Source organism: Puma concolor, chromosome D4, assembly GCF_028749965.1.
Source record: "Puma concolor isolate L17-30 chromosome D4, mPumCon1.1.hap2, whole genome shotgun sequence".
Taxonomy (NCBI): domain Eukaryota; kingdom Metazoa; phylum Chordata; class Mammalia; order Carnivora; family Felidae; genus Puma; species Puma concolor.
In genome coordinates this window covers 6,043,996-6,068,011 of record NC_141679.1, presented here as the reverse complement: position 1 = coordinate 6,068,011, position 24,016 = coordinate 6,043,996, and the positions used below count along the sequence as shown (strand labels likewise).

Here is a 24,016-nt window from a genome sequence, read left to right as displayed (position 1 = left end):
CCTGTCAGTGAGTGGGGTGAGAATATGTTCCATTGACTCATCCCTGCTATGGCTCAAAACCCCACTGTGGCTAAAGGGCACGGCCATTTGCAGAAGAGGAGCACCCTGTCCACCAGCCTCCTGTCTCTAGAAACACAGGTACTACTGGGCTGTGTAGAGTATGTAGGTCCTGCAGATATCCCTGCCCCTGTTCCTGTTGTCCCTGCAGCCTATAGAGTAGGAGCAGGGAAATTCTGGCTGATGCCTGGTGTACAGGTGGGTCTAGTCTTTGCAATCTACTGCACTGACTGGGGTCACTATTCGGCCCGACACTGACACCATCTGGATGGAAACAGGAACAAAGCACAACAGCCAGCTCTCTCACGGCTGAACTCAGAGCTGCTTGGCTGGTGATCACTTACGAGCGCTGGACATCAACCCTTTGCAATGGCAGTTGGGTTGTTCTAAAGGGATGAACCCTATGGCTTGGACAATGGGAAGCCAAGGGTTGGATGATCATGAATGAGCCCTTGTGGGGCCAAGATATGTGGAAAGATATTTAGGTCCACTGTAAGAGCATGAGGTAGTTCTCCGTTTTTTCATATCCCAACTTGGCACGGACAGCTCCTGGCACCAGAAAGTAGATGTCCTAGCTCACATATGAGCACTTACAAGTGAGTCTCTGTAGATACAGCAGACTGGGAGCACAGACAGAGTGGCCACCACAGTGCCCAGGTGAGATGCCAGATTGCCCTTAAAGTGCAGTGACTTGGTTAATGCAGGAGTATCATGCCCCGTGTGTTTTAAACAACACCCAAGGCAACAGCCAAGAGAGTCTGAGATCACCCACTGGTGTTCCTAATCGAGGAGAGATTGGCAAATCGATTGTATTGGCTCCCTCCCTCTGAGTGAGGGCTGTCAATATACCTTGGTTTGTGTGGACACCGCATCTGGCCTAATCCAAGCTTTCCCCTGTTAGCCTGCACACCAGGCTGCTTCCACTAGGGGATTAGAGAAGGAAGCTGAGTACCGCGTATGGACACCCTCCCCATAGAGGCAGTGATGGGGGGAGGGTCACATTTCAAAGGTCATGATGTTCAAGATTGGAGAAGAGGCCACGATAGTGAATGGAGGTTCCATCTCCCCTATAACCGGGTTGGTAGAATGGAAAACTGGAATATTAAAGCAGCAGATTCAATGACTAATGGTAAGACCACCTTGGCCGGGTGGACTAAAGTACTCTCCAGGCCTTAGTACATTTGAATGACCAACAAGTAGGGCCTGTTGCCTCTAGGTCAAACTGGGGATCCTGCTGAGGCACCCGATACTGTAAAGGAATGGAAATCAAAGGACATGGCCATTGCCCCGGCTCTCCTGGAGGGTCAATGTGCTCTGCTGCTGATAACAGCAATCCCATCACACGTGGGAAAGGAATCACATAATGGAATTTGCAATGGGAAGTACCAACAGATTGGGTGAGTTATTTCACAGGAAACTACTCAGTCTCCACTGAGATCCTGCTCTCCTGCTGCAGTCGGACCTGCTGAAGTGCATTATCCCTGGAATGGAACACGGACCCTAGAAAGAAGGGAGAAGGTGGGCGTCCCTGTCTGGCATAGCCCACCCCCCATTCCATCTTCTCAGTGCTGCCTCCCCTGGCGAACACGGCTGGAATGCACGACCTGGTCAGAGTCCTAAGGCTGTAGCCACATTAGCATCTAAACATCAGGCCACAAGCGCCATTCTTGTAGAAGGGGAAGACTTCCCCATACAAGTTCCTAGTAAATATCTGTCTGTCAACCTTAGGTTCTCCTGCTCCTGTGGTGTCCAGTCACAAGATGGGCACCTGAAGGAAATACCATTCTACAGGGGGCTCACTCATATGCCCTACTAAGAAATCAACCCAACTCTTGGGTGTGTGGGCAGGTGCCCTTCCCCAGTCTGTCAGGAGTGCCATGGTGGGTATTGTCTGTCCAGGGAAGGGACTGAAAGGCCCTAAAGCATTACAATGAGCAAGAACAAGCTAGAACTGGCACCCTCGGTTCATCTGATATCACCAATACTGATCCAGAAACCTGGTCTGTTCACACACTATTGATAACACCAGGCACGGGTATTCTTTTTCTATCAAACTATAAAGGCAGCACATCAAAGTGACGACTGGAAAGGTCCTGGAAAGACTACCATCAGAACTATGTGTGGCTATGCACAGATATGGGATGGGTTTAGGTGGCTAGCTCCGGGTTAAGGAGATTTGAGCACCTGGGCACCCCTATGTTGGAAACAGAAAAAGAAAAAAATCACTCTAAACGAAATCCACCCAATTTTACCAGAAACAGGGGATGGATAGCACTGGGACCGTGCCACCGCTCTCTCGTGTGAAGGGAGAGTGACTGGTTTGGCACTGACTGGTCACACCATCCAGGTGTTTATTGGGTAGCCCCAAATGGGGCCTAATGGTTTTGGGGGACAAATCTCTGGCCATGGTTTCCACCTGGGTGGCACTGTATCCTGGGTTTTCCCTGGGCACAGGGGCGACCTGCCCCGTGGTAACAGTTGACAACCTCCCTCTCCTTGCAGCCAGATGGGCACACTCTGTCTTTGACTGGTACCATCATTTGGCCACTGTCTTTGTTCCATTGGCTTGGCAGACATTGAAGCATAGCTAGCCCTCACTGAATTCACTCAGTCAGCCTTGAAGGACTGACGAAAAAGCCGATCCTTATCAAACACTGAAATGTCTCTAATGAGAAGAGCTGTTCTCCAAAACACAAGCGCTTTGGGCATCATTACTGCCTCCCAAGGAGGGCTGTGTGCTCATATCTGATGAGTCTGCTAATTAAGTTTATTAAGTCACATGTTTATTAAGTCACATGAGGACACAAGTAAATGCCTGAGCGGTTTGACCATCAGTCTTGGGGATTTAGTGCATTTTAACAAGTTTCCTTGAAATGCGGGTTTTGCTTTCCTTCTCTGCCCCCAAAGGCTACTCCAAGGACATGGCCTTGAGACAGTGAGGTGGTGTTGAGACCATCTGGATGGTCTCCATGACTAAACGCACTTAGGGTCTCTGTATAAATCATAAGATGTGACAGGTGGGTGCGGGGATCTGTTCCTCCTGCTACTGCCCGAGAAAAGGCTTGTATGTAAGTTCCCTTGCTTATGAAACCTGCCATCTACCAATCGGGAAAGGCCTGCCTCTTTCCTTGGTCTCTTCCTGCCCTCTGAACAGGGGCTGCCTTCACATTACATCTGGGAAGCTCCCAAGGAGCTTGCAGAACAACAGCCAATGGTCAATCGATCGATCAATCAGTCAACCAATAATCTAATGATTAGGTCATTAACTATAGATCTGTGGACACTATGTCCAGACTTTAACAGAACAGGACACTTGTAATGCATACAGAGGACACATAGGAAACTCAGCACATAACCCATATTATCCTTGATGGTATGTATCAGGCTTCAATCTCATACCACAGATTTCTGCCCCCAAAATATGGCATTCTCTGTTAATAAACCCCGTCACAATCATATTGGGAGCTACAATAGAGGCTTACGAATTGAAATTTAATAGGCAAGACTTTCTGGACAGATCTAGATTCCCCAGGTATGCACAGTTTCATCCAACTTCACTGATGACTAATTTGCAAACTATGCCCCGATCACATTAACTAAAATGAAGAAACTCTTACAGTTCCTTGCTGGACTGGAAGAAGGTTTAATTGGAGGAACAAAGGCAGCCATTTTTTCTCAATTCCAAATCAATCAAACCGAATTACGCTTTAAGTGTTTTGAAACCAGACGATCTCAATTTAACACACTTGTCATGGCAGCTTTGTCATCAGTGGGCACACAGACGGATACAATTAGCAGTACATTACAAACCAGAAGAGAATTTCACATGGAAGTAACCAGAGCAACGAGAATTCTACATAAAGCAGTTGGAGAAGCCGCTAAAAATAACAAAGTGCCCAAACACGACACGAATGACGTTTCTCCAATTGTAGACTGACAACTGTTGCGGTTCAGATTGGTTGAAACTAACACATAGTGTAAGACGTTGCGGGATAGATAGGATTACAGAACATTTATGATCTCCGGGCAATCCTGGTCCCCTGAGATGCCAGAGAACTCAGCCAGAAGGGAAGTGGATGCCACACATCCTAATGGCCGTGATTCCTTGGGCAACTGTGAAATTAGGCTATTGGCACTTCAAGGAGGAAACAGGATGTTGGGTATCACACTTTCATGGTCTCCCCAATATGAAAAGATGGATGGAGTCTATGGGCCACAGAAGGCCCTTGATGATAGAAGGGAAAACGTGTTCATAAGGATGTGTTGGCAGAATAGAGTGACGACGTCCTTACACTTCTTAGGCTTTTGACTGTACCTGTGGTGCGAGTATCTGTGAACATGGCCTCGATGCCTCATCAGTCAGTTATATAGCATATGGGAAATTGGACCAGGGCAGTATGGTCTAAGCCCAGCCTCCCCCTAACCTATGGGTGTCAAGGGAAAAGTAAGGACACAACACTATGGGCCGTGTACAACCAGAGCAGGTCATGGATGGAACAATAGAAGGAAATGATATTATTCGAGGCTACAGAGGATTAAAGGAACTATTAAACTAACCGGAGAAATAGTTTACATTGAACCTCCAAAAATTAATCTAATATAGATATAAGTCACATTGCTAGAAAAGTAAAGACAAGTGAAGCAACATTTGGAAGTTAAGGCTAATAAAGTGAAATAATTTTGTAGGAAATGCAAAGAGAACACAGACACATTGCCTAAAAAATTGGCAGCCTTGAACTGTGATGTTGTAGCAGTTGAATATGTGCTTGATAGTCTCCTCCAGGGACTTAAAAAAAATAATTCTGGGGCACCTGGGTGGCTCAGTCGGTTAAGGGTCCAACTTCAGCTCAGGTCACGGTCTCATAGTTTGTGAGTTCACGCCCCGCATCAGGCTCTGTGCTGACAGCTCAGAGCCTGGAGCCTGCTTGGGATTCTGTGTCTCCCTCTCTCTCTCTCTCTCTCTCTCTGCCCCTCCCCTGCTTGTACTCTTTCTTTCTCTCAAAAATAAACAAACATTAAAAAAAATTTAAAAATAAAAATAAAAAATAATGCTTATGGGGTGCCTCAGTGGCTCAGTCAGTTAAGCATTGACTTCAGTTCAGGTTACGATCTCACAGTTTGTGAGTTTCAAACCCCACGTCGGGCTCTGTGCTGACAGCTCAGAGCCTGGAGCCTGCTTCAGATTCTGTGTCTCCCTCTGTCTCTGCCCCTCTCCTGCTTGCGCTCTGTCTCTCTCAAAAATAAACATTAAAAAAACATAATATTTACTTGAAAACATGATTGTCAAGGAAGTTAAAATGCCTGGTTTAAGAAATTTAAATTTTGATCGTTTGGTGATTAGATATGGTACCACATTAAGGATTCATTATGCTTATATTGATCATATTAGGTACACAGTTGCATAAGCCGGTCATTAACGTATGCTGTAAAAGAATGTGCAAAGGGGGGCGCCTGGGTGGCGCAGTCGGTTAAGCGTCCGAATTCAGCCAGGTCACGATCTCGCGCTCCGTGAGTTCGAGCCCTGCATCGGGCTCTGGGCTGATGGCTCAGAGCCTGGAGCCTGTTTCCAATTCTGTGTCTCCCTCTCTCTCTGCCCCTCCCCCGTTCATGCTCTGTCTCTCTCTGTCCCCAAAATAAAATAAATGTTGAAAAAAAAAATTAAAAAAAAAAAAAAAAAGAATGTGCAAAGGAAAAAGATACAAAGTATGATCAAGTGTAATCTCAGGGTGGACTGGTATTTCTGTGGACTTGGATTTGCACAAGGCATTAGGCCCTAGTGTGAATTAGTGTGGGAGTGACTTGAAATCACAGGGCGGGATCGTGGTGTGTTGATTTGATACGATTTCAAATCCACTTGCTAAGGGCAAATTTCAAAAAAGTTTGTTTTTAGGAGTGAAGGCGTTTTGATTTCAGAAAGCAGAAAGTTGTGGCAGGACAGCATTATCCACCTGCGCTCACCTGTAGGACCTCAGTAGCTCAGCAGCCACGGGGCCACCGGGGGGGCTCGTCAATGAAGACACAAGGGAAGAACTATGATAAGGGGACACGTGGAATACAAACCCTGAGAGTGTTCGGTCTGGCAAAGCTACAATCTGCTGACTTAAAACCTCTCTCCGAAGACCTCGGAACAATGAGCTCCTTCTGAGGGAAAGGAGACCCTTTACAGGCAGTAGTAAAAGCCACGCAAAGGTCCTTCAGGGAAGCACGGCTCCCCTGTCAACACCGGCACCCGCCTTCTCAAGACACGTGCTCCGGCAACCCCCAACTTTTACTTCGGCTCTGGCAGCTGGAGGCCAGATCTTGGTGGGCAAAGGTGTCTCTCCAAGTGCCGATCCCTATAAAACTATACCTCAACTGCATTTGAACTTCATTGCTTTCATCTCCCTGTGCCTGGAACGACAGTGGGATGATCTAGCGTTGGTTTGGCACATGTTACTTCTTTCGTGGTAAATGAAAAGGCGTAACCCTGGACGCTACCGGCTGGAGATAACTGCACGGTGAGCCAGTGTCAAAGACGTTGTTGGCCCAGACAGTCATCAGTCTGAGCACTGCTTGGCCCCCAAAACCAAGCAGACCTCAGGGGGAATATAAGCAGATGCAGGTTCCCCCAAGAGTCTGCTACTGGCCTCACCCGACGCTGTTCCGAGTCCCTGACTCCTGGGACCTGAGAGGCTCGCACACAGTATATAACCCGGCGACTCCCCAACCCCCGCATTGCCTTAAGCACGGAAATACCTTTTGAGGTAGCCACTGACACAGAGGAGGGTCATGTGCACTTCCCATTTCTCTGACGTCCCAGGCTTCTGCAGCAATCAAGGGTCCCCGGTGCCTCTTGTTGAGGATACTACGACCAGCATGCTGGAATCAGCCCTTGCAAGGCTCCCAGATTCCTCAGCTCTGCCTCTGGGGGGAAACGCACGTTGTGTAGATTAGCATTTGGAAATAGGTGCTCTCGTACCCTGCTAATCCCCTCTGGTGAACCGGCCTCTCCAGAGATTCGCCCTGGACCCGATCCCTGGCTACACTTGCCTGTGCAGTGGATGCAGGCTCAGTGAGCACCCTGTCAGCCCACGGCGGGTAGCCGGGCACCGCGCAAGCCTGCAGAGCTTGGGCTGGTCCCGAACCACCTGCGTAGCCTCCAGGCTGGAAGGAACCCTCCACTCAAAAATCTGAGATACACCTCTCAACTGGCCAAGCTCAGTTCCCATTTGGAATGGCTGCCTGATGGGTCCCAGGCTTCCCAGTAAACAAGGCTCCCAGGCATCTTAGTGAGGGGTATTCCTGTAGCCTAGCAAGCCACGTCCTGGCAAGGCAGTCCAGACTCCTGCACCTGTGCCTTCGGACAGACCATGCACAGTCACGTAGGGCAGGGCTTGGAAGCGGTGGGTGCACGGTAACCCCGACGGCCTGCTCTGGAGGCCCAGCTCCTCAAGCCACTCGCCCTGTTCCGAGTCACTGGCTCCTTGGACCTCGTAGCTCACCCACGTGCCCCATCAGTGCCCCCGCCAGTGGAGGGTGAGCCAGTCCTGAACTGTCTGCCCAGGCAGCAGGCCACTGGAATCAAAACCCCACAAACACCTCTGAGCAGCAGCTTTAAACTGGCGATAACCAGCCCCAGTTTGGACTGGTTGACTGACGAAACCCTGCCTTCGCCAGAACTCGCGGCACCCAGGTGTCTCTTATAGGGGGATAACCAGACCCACCTGGCAAGATAGTTCCGTTTCCTCCAGCTCAGGCTTAAAGGGAAACATACCTATTTGTCTAGGTTCAGGCTCGGACACGGGTAGATTTCGCATACCCCCCGACAGCCAGTCCCTGAGCCACGGCCACACCCAACATCTGCCCTGTCCCAGGTCCCTGCCTCCCCTGCCCTGGGCACCTGCACACCCTGTCAGCCAGCAGGGGACCTCCAGGCCAGTGGAGGTTCCTATCGGTCCCAAATCACCCCAACAGCCTCCAGGGCGGAAGAAGCCCTCCCTCCAAACACTTTCTCAGGTGGCAGCTTGAAACGGTGACAGGCCCTACTGGGGGTGGCTGCCTGCCTAATCGGGTCCTAAGCTAGAAATCAAGCCTCCCTTCAGGTGTCTCTTGTGAAGGATACCCTGGTCACACATGTCCCCGCAGGCAAGGCAGTCCAGACTCCTCCAGCTTTACCTTCCGGGGAGAAGTGCACGCACTTGTGTCGGATAGGGCTTGGACCACGTCAGGCCTGCTCCCGATACGCGACCCCTCTGCACAGTTGCCCTGTTCTGAGTCCCTAGCTCCCTGGACCTGTAAGGACTGTGCATGCTCAGTATGCACCTGCTTAGCCCGTCTGGGGGAGTCCGGGTCTCTCCTGGCCTGTGGCGCTCAGGCTGGTCCCGAAGCACTGGGCTGGCCTCCTGGCCAGAGGGATCCAATGCCTGACAGTCTATCAGAGGTGACAGCTTGAATGTGGGGACCGGCGGTCCCCATTTGGACGGCTTGCCCTGTGGGGTCTACTGCTTCCCTGGCTATCATGGTTCCCAGAGGTGTTCTGCGTGAGGGTAACCCCTGCCACCCGGCCCCCACCTGGCCCCCACCCGGTGCTGGCTAGGCAGTGGCCTCCAGATCGCCCTTCGGGGAGAAAGTGTGCATTTGGATTAACTAAGGCTTCTCATGAGGCAGATGCCAGGGACCCTCAAATAGCCCTGCTCCTGTGACCTGGCATCTCCCTCCACACGCCCTGTTCCAGGTGGCTGCTAGGCTGCACCTTGTCGGTCCCCATGTCCCCACTCGGTCATCCAGCAGGATATGTGCCTTTGTGTGGGTCTGGACTGAAATTAGGCAGATGCACTGTCTCCCCTGGCACCTGCTCCTGTGACTGGGTCCATCACTATAGCTTCCCTGATTTGGATGGCTGGGTCCCCGGCCTTATCTGGCTACATTCTCATGCCTCGTGAGTTGGCCTTGGTGAGCCCGGTCTGGGGAGTGCGGGCCCATCCTCAACCACCTGCATAGCCTCCAGGGTGGAGGGAGCCCACCCACTGAAAATCTTGCTGAGGTGACAGCTTTCGACTGGTGACAGTCACTCACCATTTAGACAGACTGCCCGATGGGGCTAAGTTCCTCCAGCGTTCAAGGCCCCCAGGTGTAACTTTTTGCAGGCCACCCAACAAGCGATCGGCCCCGGCCTGGCAGGACGATGCATTTCTCTGGCTCTTCCCTAAGGGGGAATAGGCCCAATTATGCAGGTAAAGGCTTAGAAAAGGCTGATGTGCGGTACCCACAATGCTTTCCTCCTCCTAACCAGTCTCCTGGACGTTGCCCTGTTCTAAGACCTGGATATCCTTGGCTGCTGTGATCTGGCCTGGGGCTGCAGGGGACATATGGACTGTGGACATATGGACAGAACTCCCCGCACAGCCTCCGGGGTGGAGGGAGCCCAGACTCTGAATATCGTTCTGAGGGTTCATTTTACACTAAGGACCGTCAGGCCTCCCTGGCCCCTGGGGACAGGGGCTTCTCCAGCAATCAGGGCTTCCCAGGTTATCTCTTCTTGGGGGGTCCCCCCGAGCGTCCCACATGGCCCTTCTACTGCTCGTGGCTCGCAGGTGTTTCTTTAATAACCTACTGCTGTGACTGTTCCTCTTTGGCCACTTGTCCTTTTCCACACCCCTAGTCGCCCTGGCTCAGGGCGCCCGATCTATGTACAGACAGCACCCTGTCAGTTGGCGCTGGGCTGCCACGTGCACCCCAAGTCTGTGGAGCCCTCGCTTGACCACAAGCACCCAAGTGGGCTCAGGGTGCTGGGGGCCCACACCCTATTTTTCTGAGGCTCCATTTTAAAGTGGGCATCTTTGATTGGATATGGTAAGTGCTAGAATTAGACACGTGCCGGGTCCTTGGTGTGGTCGGCTGCTGTGGCCCAGCCGCCCGCTACAGCTTCCCTGTAGGGCCAGGCTGCCAATGACAGCTGACGGCGTATGAGGGCACTTGCACTGGCCTCCCAAGTGAGGTAGCCAGGGGCCCCAAGAGAGGCCTGAGATGGGCACAGTAAGGTCACGGGAGTACGTTCTTGTGTGTACAAGGCATCTCTTTGATCCCAAGCACTCTGCCCCACAAACAGGCATATTCATCCTGAAGGCAGAGCTGGAGGAAACTGGAATGCTCTGCCGGGAGGGTGGGGGTGGCAGGTGCCTGGCAGGGTTGCCTGGGTATCTTCCGAGGAAATGTGTTTGTGCAACTTGATCCGGGAGAAGCCGAACGCCAGGTCAGGCAGCAGGTTCCCACTGGGGACTGTCACCGACCCGAATGTGCTGCCTCTGCGTGGTTAGCAGGAGGGTGGACTCCACCCACCCTGGGAGCTGCAGTCTTTGGGTGCCTGGCCCACTTGCCCCCAGCCCCACAGGCTTGGAGGGCCTCCTCTCCAAGGCCTGCTTAAGGAGGGTGTAACGTGTAGCCGCAGCTCTGCAGATCAAGGTTTCCAGGAATCTGGAATGTGGCAAAGGTCTGCAGATGCCAGGTCACGGGAGATGGCCCTTGAGACATGAGGCAAGGCTAATAGCAAGCCCAAACTTGTGCAGATGCACGTATGGTCACTGAACACACGCTTGGACTGAAAAGCCATGGCAGGGCAGGGCTGCTGGTTGGCGAGTCCTCCAATTAACAGATGCCTGGGGCCCCCGTTTTGGGAGAAACCCGGGACCCGATCAGACAGCAGGTCAACTGTGGATTGACTATCACAAATATGCCATTTTTGCCTCTGACGGAGGTTGAGGAGAAAGAATTTTTCTCTGCCCTTCGAGGTCGTTCTAGCCGGACGGAGAATCAAACTGACCTGAGACAGGTTAACGGGAGAACATAACATGGGCTTTCATAGGTAAGGGGGATCCGCACAGACCTGAAACTTGAAAGGTGGTCAGGCAATAGGAGGTTTCTATGAACGGAGGAGAGGGGAGGGGTCTGAGGATACAAAGGGGAGGAAGACCATTAGCAGGAAGGTGAAACATGTTTGGAAAACCATGGTTGCCCGATTAGGCAGATGAGTGTCTTAGGTGATGCGGAATCGCTTAACAGCTCTCTTCCTGGGGCGTCCAGGCAGTTGAGGGGGGGGCAAAGAGTTTTTCCCGAGTCTGCTGGATTTTGATCGCTGGCCGCTAGACATACTGTCCAAGTGGCTCCTGTTGGAGCAAGCTGCTCACGGACTCGCCTGTAATTTTGGGGGGGGGTGGGGTGGGCTTCCACCTCCTGGAGTCCTTTGGGGCCATATGCGAGCTCCCCAGGCTTAGGGGGCTCCCGCCTCCCGAGCTGGCTGAAGGAAGGTATACTGGGCACGGGGGAGGCTTCACAATTCAGGGTTTCCAGCTACGTGGAACAGGGCTGGGTCTGCAGATGGCTCTTGGGAGCGTGTCTAATCTCAAACCCTAGCCTGCGTCATCGCGCACGTTCCCTCCGAAGACACAGGAGGAGGATCCTGCGCAGACTGGCCAGGAAGGGCAGAGCTACTAGCTGGGGAGTCCTCTAGGGAGAGTCACCTGGGTGCCCTCGTTTGGGAGACGCCTGGGACCAGAGGAGGCAGCAGGACCAACCGGGGACTGACTTGCCAATTGGCAGCTGCCGGATCAGAGTGACTTTCAGGGGGTGGGTTTGCACCATCCAAGAGACTGTGCAGCCATTTTGGTCCATGCCTTAGTCTCCCAGGCCGGGAGGGCCCTGTCTGCCAACGTGTGTGGACTGGACACACGTGGCAGTGCCCACTGAGAAAAGCAGGTGAAACCAAGAAAAGAAAAGGCCTTTTATTTAGGGTCTCAGAATCATAATTCAGGGAGCACAGATTCCGGCAGTCCTGGAAAAAAATTCCTCTTTCTTCCCCGATGCAGGAAAAGCAAGGGGGTTTTGTGTGACAGAGGACAGGGGGAAATTATCTGACTTAGATAAAAGGGGAAAAGAACCTTCCAATTGGTGCTAAGAAGTTGCTTCTGGCTTCTCTTGTTAATTACCCTGCTGGTGGAAGTGAAAGGAGCCATTCCTCGCCTAGGGGCCAAGGGCCGGCTGCCCTCACGCGGGCCGCTTTGGCAGGAAGATTATTTTGACTTAAAAAGCAATCGAAACCTAGCAGATTCAGGAAGAGCTCTTCATCTCTCCCCAGAAGTGCCTTAAAGAAGTTTAGATAGAGGACCTACTCCGGGAAGAGAGCTGTCACCATAGATAACTACATTATGATATGAACTGGGGAGGGTAGACAGAGGAGCCTAGCCTGTTGGGTCAAAGTCGTCTCTTGGTCCCACGGTTTCTGAGTGGCTCAGCAGACATTCGTTTACCAAACATTTATCCTTTTTCATTCTTCTTGAGGATTGCATTCCTTCCCTGCGAAGTCCCACACCCCTACCCCCTTCTCCTTAGTTCGGGAAGACACACACATTTCATCGTGCCTGAGTGTCTTTAGAATTTCCATGTCTGTGTGGGGTCCCCGTGTTCATATGTATGCTGGTTTTTAAATTTTTTTTTTAAATTTTTTTTTTCAACGTTTTATTTTATTTTTGGGACAGAGAGAGACAGAGCATGAATGGGGGAGGGGCAGAGAGAGAGAGGGAGACACAGAATCGGAAACAGGCTCCAGGCTCTGAGCCATCAGCCCAGAGCCCGACGCGGGGCTCGAACTCACGGACCGCGAGATCGTGACCTGGCTGAAGTCGGACGCTTAACCTACTGCGCCACCCAGGCGCCCCTTAAATTTTTTTTTAAATGTTTATTCGTTTAAAAAAAACGAAAGAAAGAGAGAGTTAGAGAGAACACGAGTTGGGGAGGGGCAGAGAGAGAGGGAGACAGAGAATCCGAAGCAGGCTCCGTACTGACAGTAGAGAGCCCGATGCAGGGCTAGAACCCATGAACCTGGGCTGAAGCTGGAGCTTAACTGACTGCGCCCCCAGGCACCCCAATATGTGAGCTGTTAAATTTCTCCTGTGAATCTGTCTCATGTCCATTGGATTCTTAGTCCTGGCCCTTAGCCAGAAGGGCCCTGAAGGGGAGAGGACATTCTTGTTCACACCAGAGGATTTACGGTCCAGACGCCAGTCATCCTGCTGAATTTTAAAGAACAACTGCTCGTAAAACAGTGGCCACTTCTGGCCCAGTTCAAAGGTCTCTCTGCCCACTTTGAGTTCATTAGCTACAAGTTTCAAAAAGGAAAACGGAGCTTTTCTCAAGATGGAGTTTTTCACGTACAGAAGTTTTACGTGAGCCCACGCCAGGGGTCTCAAACAGAGCAAGGGTCTGCAGATGCCGGTCGTGGCTGTCTGAGGACAAGGTGGGATGTCTAATGACAAGCCCTAGCTCGCAGACATGCACCGATTGCCCCTGAAGGCAGAACTGGAGGACAATGGACTGCACAGGGCAGGGCGAGGCTGCCGGCTGGTTGCCGGAGAAGTGAGGATCTGCTAGGCTGCAAGTCCGCTGGCACTGACTGTCGCCAGTTTGTGGCTGCTGCCTCAATAGGAGTTAGGTCATGTGATGCAGGAAAGCTGGGCCCAAGGCCCTCCCACCTGCACTGTGCTGCCTGGGAAGCCACCTCGGTCCAGGTGAAGACCGCGGCCTCTCAGGCTTCACCTGTTTTGTTCTCTGCAAATCCCCGCAAGCCAGGCTGTGGGCGGGCAGTGGGAAGGACACTAACCAGCCGTGTCCCCACTGAGCCACCCTTGAGCCCTTAGTGGAGTCTCCATGGGGCAGCGACAGGGGTTTACTCATGATACAGCCACAGCAGGACCTGGCTCCAAGTAGGTACCCATAGATGCTCTGTGAAGGATGCATTCTGCGTGGGGTCTGGGGTGGGGGTGGGGGTGACCAAGAACTCTACTGTGGACTCACGTCTTCAGTCCTGGAGGAACCCCGGAATGGGAGGATGTGAAAAGCTGTTCAAAGTGGCTGTTAAAAACCTTTATTATGGCGGCTGTTTGGAACCAGGTACAATTTCTAGAGACATCTAGAGGGCATCACCTGGACGGTCACTGAGCTCCCCACCCCATCCAGGGCACTGGGGTAGCCTCAAACTGGGGATGCTTGTGGAAGGAGAGGGGTGCATGGAGAAAGCTGAACTGGAGAAAGAAGGTGAGGGAAGGTCACCTGGAGTAAAGAGGAGAAGAGAGGGAGAGGGAGAGAGGGAAGAGGGAGAGGGAGAGAGGGAAGAGGGAGAGGGAAAGAGGGAAGAGAGGGAGGGAGAGATCTTCAGCATTACCTGGCTATGAGCCTCACCTCAAATGCTGAGACCCCACCACAGCACTATGGTCATTCGTGGAGTGGAGGGCTCACGGTGTGGTGTTGGAGCCTTGCAGCTGGGGTCCTAATCTAACTCCTAACAGAGAAAGGACTCCCCAAGCAAGAGCCTGTGGTTCTACTTTTTGGACTCCACAGCTCTGCCCCCGGAGCAGGAGGGCCAGCAGGAGGGTGAGGTGGCCCGTGGGGCTCAGCGTCCTGGAAGAGTCCTGTTCAGAGGCCTCCAGACTCCGACCCCAGAGACCCCAAGGTCTGGAGTCAGCAGTCCCCCCACTTGAGCCCATGTTGAGGCTCACGATCCCTTTGAAGAAGAGTGCCTGGGTCTCTGTTAACCTTCTCCTATGTCTACACAGGGTCTTTGGCTAGGTGTTTGGGGATCCGCCTTTTTCTGACTTCTGGCTTCCTGGAAGCGCCCAGGCCATAAGCCATCCCTGGAGGCGCCTCCAGGGGTCGCTGTGGTCCTTCCGGTTGGAGCGGGTTTGCAAAGAATAAGGGCTCCCGGATCTGTGTCCCTGGCCTAGGCTGCACATGTTGATCCGAGACTCCCGGGCCGAGGCGACCCAAAATAGGGAAGCTCCTGCCTGTCACTGATCATCTCTGAGTCCACAGGTGGCTTGTGGTGGGGTATTGGCTTCTACACCTGGCTCAAATATCTTTCAAAACTGAAGGTAAGCAAAAATAGGGCGGAAAGGAAGAAATGAAACTATCTCTCTTTGGGGATGATGTGCTCCTATATGCAGAAGATTCCTAACTAATCCACACACAAAAACTAATACAGTCAATAAACTAATTCTGCAAAGTTGCAGGCTACAAGTTGGAGAAAAACCAGCTGTTTCTATATATGAGCAATAAACAATCTGGCAAGGAAATGAAGAAAAGTTTCACCTACGACAGTACCCAAAACAATAAAGTATCTGTGAATAAATCTAGTCAAGGAAGCAAAAGACTTGTACACCGAAAATTCCATGACATTGTCGCAAGAGATTAAAGAAGGCAAGAAATGGAAGGACATCTTGTGCTCATGGACTGGAAGATTTCATGGAGTAAAGGTTGCAACATCGCCCAAAGGGATCTACAGACTCAATACAAGTCCTAGCAAATGTTTTTCTTCTGTATTTTCTCTTTTTTTTTTAAGCTGATTTATTTATTTTGAGAGAGAGGGAGAGAGAGTGCACATAAAAGCAGGGGAGGGGGAGACAGAGAGAGAGAGAGAGAGAGAGAGAGAGAGAGAGAGAGAGAGAGAGAGAGAGAGAATCCCAAGCAGGCTCCATGCTGTCAGCACAGAGCCCAACTGTGAGATCACGACCTGAGCCGAAACCGAGTCGGATGATTAACCGACTGAGCCACCCAGGTGCCCCTCTTCTGCATTTTCTAATCACCGATAATCTCTTACAGTCAGTACACTTCCTATCAGACATTGTGGTTGGCATCTCTTAAAGTTAGACTGGGTCATTTATGCGTTTTCCATTTGTCTACTTAACGTCTTGAACTCACGAACTACGCCTTTAATACATGCTTTAATGTTCTTCTCTGGTGATGCTTAACATCTGTGCCAGCTCTGGACCATTTTCAAATGACTGATCGGCCTCCTCATTAGGGGTCATTTCCCTGCCTCTTTGCGTACCTTGAAGTCTTTGAATGCCAGACGTTCCGAGTTTGACCATGTTGGTTGCTGGTATTTCCGTGTTGCTATAAATTCTGAGCTTTGTTCGGGGTGCATCTACTTGGAAATAGTTTCAGATCTTGCTTCCAGGATTTGCTAACTGGCCCAGAGAAGCGCTCAGTCCAGGGCTAATGAGTTTCCTGACACTGAGGAAAGACCTCCTTGAGCATGCCACCCCTCCCCATGAATTATGAGGATGTTTTTTCCTTCCAGTCTATCTGTTGGGGACAAGCATCATTCCCAGCCCTGTGTGAGTGCCAGGCACTGTTACCTCTAGTCCTGTCAAATGACTTACCCCTGACCTTGGGTACTTTGCCTCACATGTGGGTGCTGATCACTACCGTGTTGCACACTGGAGGGGCCCCCTGGACAGATGTTCCTGACTGGCTTTCTGCAGCTCTCTCCTCTCTGGAACTCTGTCCTGTGGCCTCTGGTCACCGTGGCCTCCATGGCGTCTCGGCTCAGTGTCCTCAACTCGAGGTCCACTGGGCTCCTCTTCGGTTTCTCCTCCCCGTGTTTCACTTGGAAACTCTCTCCGGCAGTAAATGGAAGCAACTGCAGGGCTCACCTGTTTGTCTCCCATCCTCTGGGGCATCACCGTCCTCTTCTGCCTGCTGCCCAGTCTGTTGAAAAATCTGCACGTCACGTATTTTGTCTCGTTTCGTCTGTGATGTTTTCTTGTCGCGGGCAGGAGAGCAAATCCAGTTCCTGTTACTCTGAATTGCTGTGGCACCTCTATTTTAAAATCAAGGTTGCAAAATGTGGATCTGGATTCTGGATAGAGACTTTTACAGAAGAGAGACTACAGCCACAGCCAGGGTGAACTCTGGAAGGAAGAAAACCCCGCAAGCTTGTATTGAAAAAGCATGGCGCCAGTTCTAAGTGAAGTTTTTGCTAGACTCTGTATGGGTTTGCAAGAAGTCCCAGGTCCCCACGTCCAGGAGCGGAGTGGGTGTTCCTGTGAGGTCGGGGCTGGAAACAGGGACCTTGCCAGACGACATGCCTCTTTAAAAGACATCCTTGAGAGACTTAATCATTTCTGTTCTCTCAAAATTCTTCCAAAGGAAGTATTAACACGACCTCAAGGTGGCCTGATGGGAAGTCCCCACTTTCTCTGCGGTTTTGTAGGGTGTCTGTTGGGTGTCCCTGGGGAACACTGGGCTCAGCCTGACTTCTCTCCCCTGGGGAGTGAGCAAGAGACAGCAGCTTCGCCAAATGGATGAGCTGCAACCCAAGCACTGGAGGGAGGGGCAGAGATCCCCAGACACCTCACCGTGCTGCTCCAGAGGAGACCCCAGGAGGGGCTCCACTCACCGGGTCCTTCCCTAAGCATCCAGAAGCACTAAGACCTCTGTGCAGGCCCAGCTGGCCTCTTACACGCCCACCGTGATGGTGCACTCACAGCCCGAAGTGGCGCGGTCAAGTTTCAGGCTTCTGGAAAAAAACCCCACCGGGACAGACAATTCTCAAAAGGAAGGAATAAGCCCAACACGGAGAACCATAACCTCATTAAGGGGCATTTCCTCCCGCTCCCACCCCCTGCTGCCCTCCCGCATGGGCATTCCAGCTCTGGTCCTGCCAGCCTCCTCCCCGGACTTGCCTTCCTCTCCCGGCAACTTCTGCCCCGAGCCCCTGCCCGGCGCACGCACGCACGCACGCGTGCCCGCACACGCTGTGCACACACAGACGCGTGCACACGCACACACCCGACGGCCAAGACGGGAGAGGCTGCCCCTGCCGCGAAGATAAGAGACCCCCGCCCCGGGGAAGCGCGGACGCGTCTCTCTCCGGTCAGAGCCCGGTTTGGGGGAGACCGAGGCAGGTGGCTTTGCTCCAGGAGCGCGGCCTCCGCCACCGCCCCGCCCCCAGGCCTGGCCGGGGGAGCGCGACCACACGTCAGCAGCCTCCGCACACTCGGGCGGCCGCGCGAGATCCTGCCCCGCGGCACATCCGGGGGCCCGCGGGCTTAGCGGGTTGGGGGTTCCCAGGGAAGGACCGCCGCGCCCCCTGGTGGCCGCCTGGGGGAGGCGCACAAGGATCCCCGAGCTCGGGCAAGGGCAGGTCCAAAGGAAACCATCCCACCTGCCCCCCCTTTAGATCCGGCTGAGAGCGGGGTCCCTGGCAGGCAGGCGGACTCGGCCCCCGCCTGCCTTTCCGCCACCACTGCCCTCTTCGCCTTGGACGAGCTTTCTGCCATCAGTCTGCCTTTGCAGGGGGAAAAAAGCCACACCTGGAGAACAAAACAATGACTCCAAAGAGACTGGTATTTGTGCGATGTTTATGGTCATCAGTGGAGCACTTCTAAGGTTCTAATTTGGCTTTGTGTTCATTTGCTGTTCTAGATTGTGGTCTAGCGCAGTGTCCTGATTTTCCTAAACTGTCAAAATTAGAAAAGATATGTTTTTAATTTTACTATTTATTAGTTGGCACCTGAGTTAATAGTGTGATGGTAGGCAGAGTAACGCCACCTTCCTGCCTAGGAGGTCCCCATTCTAGTCCCTGGAACCTATGGATATATCACACAGCAGAAGGGACTTTGCAGATGTGCTTATGTTAAGGACCTGGATGATTCAGGGGGTCCCATGTAATTATATGGGGATTTAAGATTGGAAGGGGCAGAAAAGGAGGTCAGAAAGATGCTGGGGGAGGGGGACTCCACGTGCTGTTGCCAGTGCTGAAGAGGGAGGAAGAGGCCAGGAGCCAAGGAATATGCAGGACAGCAGCGGGGGAGGCTCTAAACACTAGAAAAGGCAAAGAAACAGAATGTCCCCTAGAGCCTCTAGAAAGGAAGGCAGCCCTGGTGACATCTTGATTTTAGTCCAGTGAGATTCTTGGTGGACTCCTAACCCATAGAACTGTGAGATGTAAACGTGTGTTCTTCTAAGCCACTAAGTTTATGGTAACTTGTTAGGACAGCAGTAGAAACCAACACAAGCATCTAGCTTGTTCTCTTGAGCCGTAATAAGATCTGCTGGGTGTAATAAACCTTGTATACATTCAGCAGATTGTCTGTCAGGTGAAGAGCTAATTTTACATGTTTAAGTATCACATTAGGTACTTGCCTCTTTTGCTTTTCATTCTTTCCCGTAGGATCGCACCCCATTCCCTGCCCAGGGCTCGACATGGCTCTTATATGAATTATACACATTGGAAGACATTGGTGGTCACACAGATTTTTTTTTTTTTTTTTTTAAGAATGGGCTCTGTTTCGGGGCACCTTGGTGCCTCAGTTGGTTGAGGTCCGACTTCGGCTCAGGTCACGATCTCACATGCATGAGGCTCACTGCTGTCAGCGTGGAGCCTGCTTTGAATCCTCTGTCCCCGCCTCTTTCTGCCCCTTCCCTGCTCACCCCCTCTCTCAAAAATAAATAAAACATTAAAAAAAAAAAAAAAAGAATGGGCTCTGTTTCTGTTACCTACTGGAAAAGAATATAACATACAGAAAGTAAAACCCTGGGGCATCCCCCTCTCAAAGATTCTTTTTATTTGCAATTAGTTTTATTAGGGCACAGAGCTACTTTTCAACACTGCCCAAGAGTGGAATGCAAGGATGGTTTTCAAAGTCTTTTCCCCGAAAGAGATTAGTGACTGGATCCTGAGCAGATCTGAGATTTACATCATATGTTGTTGCTTTCATAAATGTCATGCACATAGAATGGATTTCTTAGAAGCAATATACGAGTTCTTCATTGATTACTGATTGTATATTCTCAGTGCCTACCAGCCCCGGTTCCATCCTTCCAGATGAAAGAAAAATTTCTGGATGTTTGAATAAGCATTTTGCTACTTTGTCTTTAAGTAATCTTTTATGGTTTTGCTGACTTTTCACCCATTCTGCTGATTGTCCAGCGAGCTCCTCTGTATGGACAGCCAAGCACGCTCCTGGAACAACTGAAGCCGAGTGTGAAAGCAGATGTTGAGGCCATTCCGTCCATCGTGAAAGTGGGGCATGTCTACACCCCAGGCAGGAGTCTGTTGGTGGATCATTTTGGTGGTGGTGGTGATAGTGGTTGAGTTGTTTGTTCTTATTCTTGTTGTTTTAAATTTTCAGCTCTTTCTAAGAAATAACTGTGGAGTGAGTTTCACTTTAGTGCTGGAAGGCAAAAGAACATAACTATGGACTGTCCCTAAGGAATATTTGAAGATCTTTATGTCAAGATTTATGGAATGACTTATATGCTTTTCAATTCCAGGTTCTCAATTAAAGTAAAACAAATGCATTTACAGTTTTAAAAAAATGTTTTAATGTTTATTTGTATCTAAGGAGAGACGTGCAGAGCATGAGTAGGGAGGGGCAGAGGGAGAAGGAGACACAGGATCCAAAGCAGGCTCTGTCGGCACAGAGCCTGACATAGGGCTCAAACCCACAAACCATGAGATCATGACCTGAGCCGAAGTCAGATGCCCAACTGACTGAGCCACTCAGGTACCCCTATTTACAGCTTTTTTTAATGTCTATTTTTGAGAGAGAGAAGAGAGAGAGGGGGAGACACAGAATCCGAAGCAGGCTCCAGGCTCTGAGCTGTCAGCACAGAGCCCGACGCGGGGCTCAAACTCACGGACTGTGAGATCATGACCTGAGCTGAAGTCAGACGCTTAACCGACTGAGCCACCAGGCGCCCCTATTTACAGTTTTGATTCAACATTGTGGGTCAATGTTCTGTCAACTGTGGTCTGCAGCCCACTTGCATTAGAACTGCCTGGGTGTTTATGTCAAACACGCAGATTCTAGGACTTCATGCCAATTAAATCTCTTGGGACTGGAGCCCAGGAAGTGGCTTCTCCACCTCTGATTCTAAGTCTGCCCAACTCTAAGAACTGCTCTTTCATATTTTCCAACTGGGGAATCTTATAAAATGACAAAGAAGGAAAAAATGCATGCTTTTAAACTCAGACTTCAAGCATTAGACTATGAGCTTCTTAACGACAGCGTGTCGTTCCTGCTCTGACCCACCCAGCCAGGGACTGGTGGCGAAACTAGAAACAAAGCAGGTGGACAAAAAAATGTTTATTTCTTCATACACATTTTGCGTTCATAGCCACCAAAACCAGTTTTGTTTCCTCTAATGGATCCTCTCCACCAGAGATCTGTTGGCTATCAACATATCACTATAACAACCCACGTGAATATGTATCATACATTTACACACACATACACACATTCTAAAGCACCATGAGACACAGGGTAGGCATTTGCACAAGCGCCATGTGCAAATGATCATTGGTTTGCTTTGCACAAGACTTTCAGTGGGCTCGGTCTGGCCGTTAGCCCCAGTTGCCCAGAGAGGAGTTAGGATGACAAAATGGGGTGGTATATTTAGAGTGAGGTGGCCCTACTTGGGAGATCATAAAAGAATGACAATGGGAGGTGCTAGGCTAAGCGTGAGATGGCATCGAGGAAGCCGCCAGTTTGACCACGTGGATTCAAAGCACTGGGGTGCTGCAGTGTAGACTGACACCCAGGCCGATGATGACCTGGCTGAGTTGGCCCTGGGTCAGGCAGGGGTCTGGGAGTAGGACTGGGCGCTCCCTCATGTGCGTTTAGAACTGCCGAGGAGCTCCAGCGTGGGGACCGCGTGCCCCATTCCCAGGAAGCAGGGTGCTGTTTCCCCTGAGTGGACCATCTGAGGGGTGCTGAGGGGTGATGCACGTACTGTACGTGCCTCGTACCCACGCACCCAGTGATACTGGCCGCACGCCTTCATCACACGCATCCAGGTTCCCGCAATGAGCCATGGGACTGTTCAGCGGGACAAATGAAGAGTATGAACATCCTTTTATCGGTTCAGTTATGTTTGGTCACCGCGTGAGTATATGGAAAAGATTTCAGTGCAGAGATCTTAGGGGACTGTAGAATTAAGGATAAAGGATTATGGGGCTTTAGCAGTAGTAGCTTTGAAGTGACTCCTAAAAGACTCCTAAAAAGGGGAGAAAGGCATGAAAGGGGACATATTTCAGGATGAAGCTGTTTCCAGATACTAACCCTAAAGTTCTCTTGATGTTCCTCCCTTTCTTTCCCCAACTCCAAATTCTCACAAAGTTTTGCTCACCTTTTTTTTTTTTTTTTTAATTTTTTTTTCAACGTTTTTATTTATTTTTGGGACAGAGAGAGACAGAGCATGAACGGGGGAGGGTCAGAGAGAGAGGGAGACACAGAATTGGAAGCAGGCTGCAGGCTCTGAGCCATCAGCCCAGAGCCTGACGCGGGGCTCGAACTCACGGACCGCGAGATCGTGACCTGGCTGAAGTCGGACGCTTAACCGACTGCGCCACCCAGGCACCCCTTTTTTTTTTTTTTTAAAGAAGGTTTTCATCTATTCATTCCCCTTTGTCTTCCTGATACCATCTAGGTTGGACCCTCGTCACTTAATGCCCAGAATATCACTGCACCCAGTCAGTAGGTTTCCCTGGTTCCAACTGCCCTCCTCTCCCCACCCACTGTCTTACCATCAGAGAGTTTGTTTCTTTTTTTATCACCTGCTGATATCGAGGATTCACAGTGATGGAAATACAGCCTAAAGAGGCGGAGTGACTCAAAGTTTGAGCAAGGAGGTTGAGGACCTCTAATTTCTGGCCCAAATCTCTGGATTTAAGGTGTTTGCGGCCACACACTTCTCATCTGATGGTCTGATGTGCCAGAAGGAGGAAGCGGCAAGGACGAAACTAAAAATCAGAGCGCCAAGCTCTCTCTCTCTCCGGCCGCAAGGGGGACCACAGGAGGAAGACAGGTTGGCTCCCGGTTTCTCCACAGCCCACTCCAGTGCCCATCTGCAAGCAGGGAGAAAGCCCATCTGCTGCAGGGGTGTGTTGGGAGACGACTGGGCCCCAGGCTCAGGCCAGGCTTAGAGCCTCTTCCCCTCTCCCTCACCAAGCTCTGCTCCTCACCTGGACGAGCATCTCAATATGATGTTTTTCTCCCAAAGGGCACGTATCGCAGTAACCCGCGCAGCAGCTTTGATTCCATCCTCTCTCCACGCGCTGAGTGTAGTGTTGCACGGGGACTTGCATTCTAATCCTTACCGGCATCGACCCTCACTGGACTTCAACGCTCCCAGGATCTGAGCCCTCATACCAGGTGGTTTCCTTTGCTCCTCACAAGAGGTCATGGGAGGTGTTGTGTTCAGCCTTCAGCATTCCATGTGGCAGATGTATCTCTGCACCTCTTCAGGGGACACCGTCCGACACCTTGTTCTGGTAGCTCCGCCCCCCCCCCCCCCCCCCCCCGGGCAAGATTGTGTCAGGCTCATGGGTCTGTGTGATGTTGAGGATAGAAGCTAAAATCCCAGCCCTTTACCTTCCAAGGCTTCAATGCAGGTGACACAGGCGAGAGTTCTTGGCAAAGAAGTCAGGCCATAAAGAGACCTGAGACTGGAATCTTTGGGGGGAAAAATGATATACACTTAAGAGACCTCAGTTGCGAGGCCCAACACACCTCCCGAACATCCCTGGTTCCCACGGGAAAAGCATTTGAGACTCCCAATTCAGCGCTAGTCACTGGACAGGGCGAGGTCTCTGTGCGGCAGGGCAGTACTCTTGCATAACGGTCTTGTCCATCTTTGCTTACGTGTCCTGTGCCTCCAACGGCTTGACATTCCACACCGAGGCCGGAGCCCTCTCGTGTACGAATTTCAGCGTACGAGGTAAGGAGTCGAGCCAATTCAGCCCCAACTCCGGCACCTCTGGTGCAACTGTCTTCTTGAAGCTTATAGCCCAGACCGGCCTGGATGGAGTGAAGACCTGAGCCCCGCACTCCAGAAAATGGCCACTGCAATATACTGTGCTCAAGTCTCCCGCAGCTCACGATCAGCAGCTCTAATTCAGAGACACCTCTCCTTCTCCAAAATTTTGGGATTCTGCTCCAGATTTAGAAGAAATAGATCTGTGATGAATCCTGGATATCTCCCCACCTCCTCTACCAGCAATAATGGAAAACTGCCAGGCCTCCAGACCCTCAGCATCACAGAAGAGGCCCCATATTCACCTGTGCTGTGGCCTTGCTGATTTGTGACGCCTAGTATCCGCCTGAATTGTGCCATTTCGGCTGATTCTCATTCTCAGTAATGCAGG

General features: G+C 51.3%; 1 protein-coding gene across 1 annotated transcript in view; it reads right to left on the bottom strand.

Moving 5' to 3' along the window:
- Positions 1-13,935: 13,935 nt before the first annotated feature.
- LOC147574683 (uncharacterized) overlaps positions 13,936-24,016 on the bottom strand; it is a 77,559-nt gene continuing 67,478 nt past the window's right edge. The window contains exon 4 of the mRNA XM_086684734.1: positions 13,936-16,684. Within this exon, the coding sequence (XP_086540860.1) occupies positions 16,287-16,684 (398 nt within the window). The 3' untranslated portion in view covers positions 13,936-16,286. The remainder of the gene's footprint in view (positions 16,685-24,016) is intronic.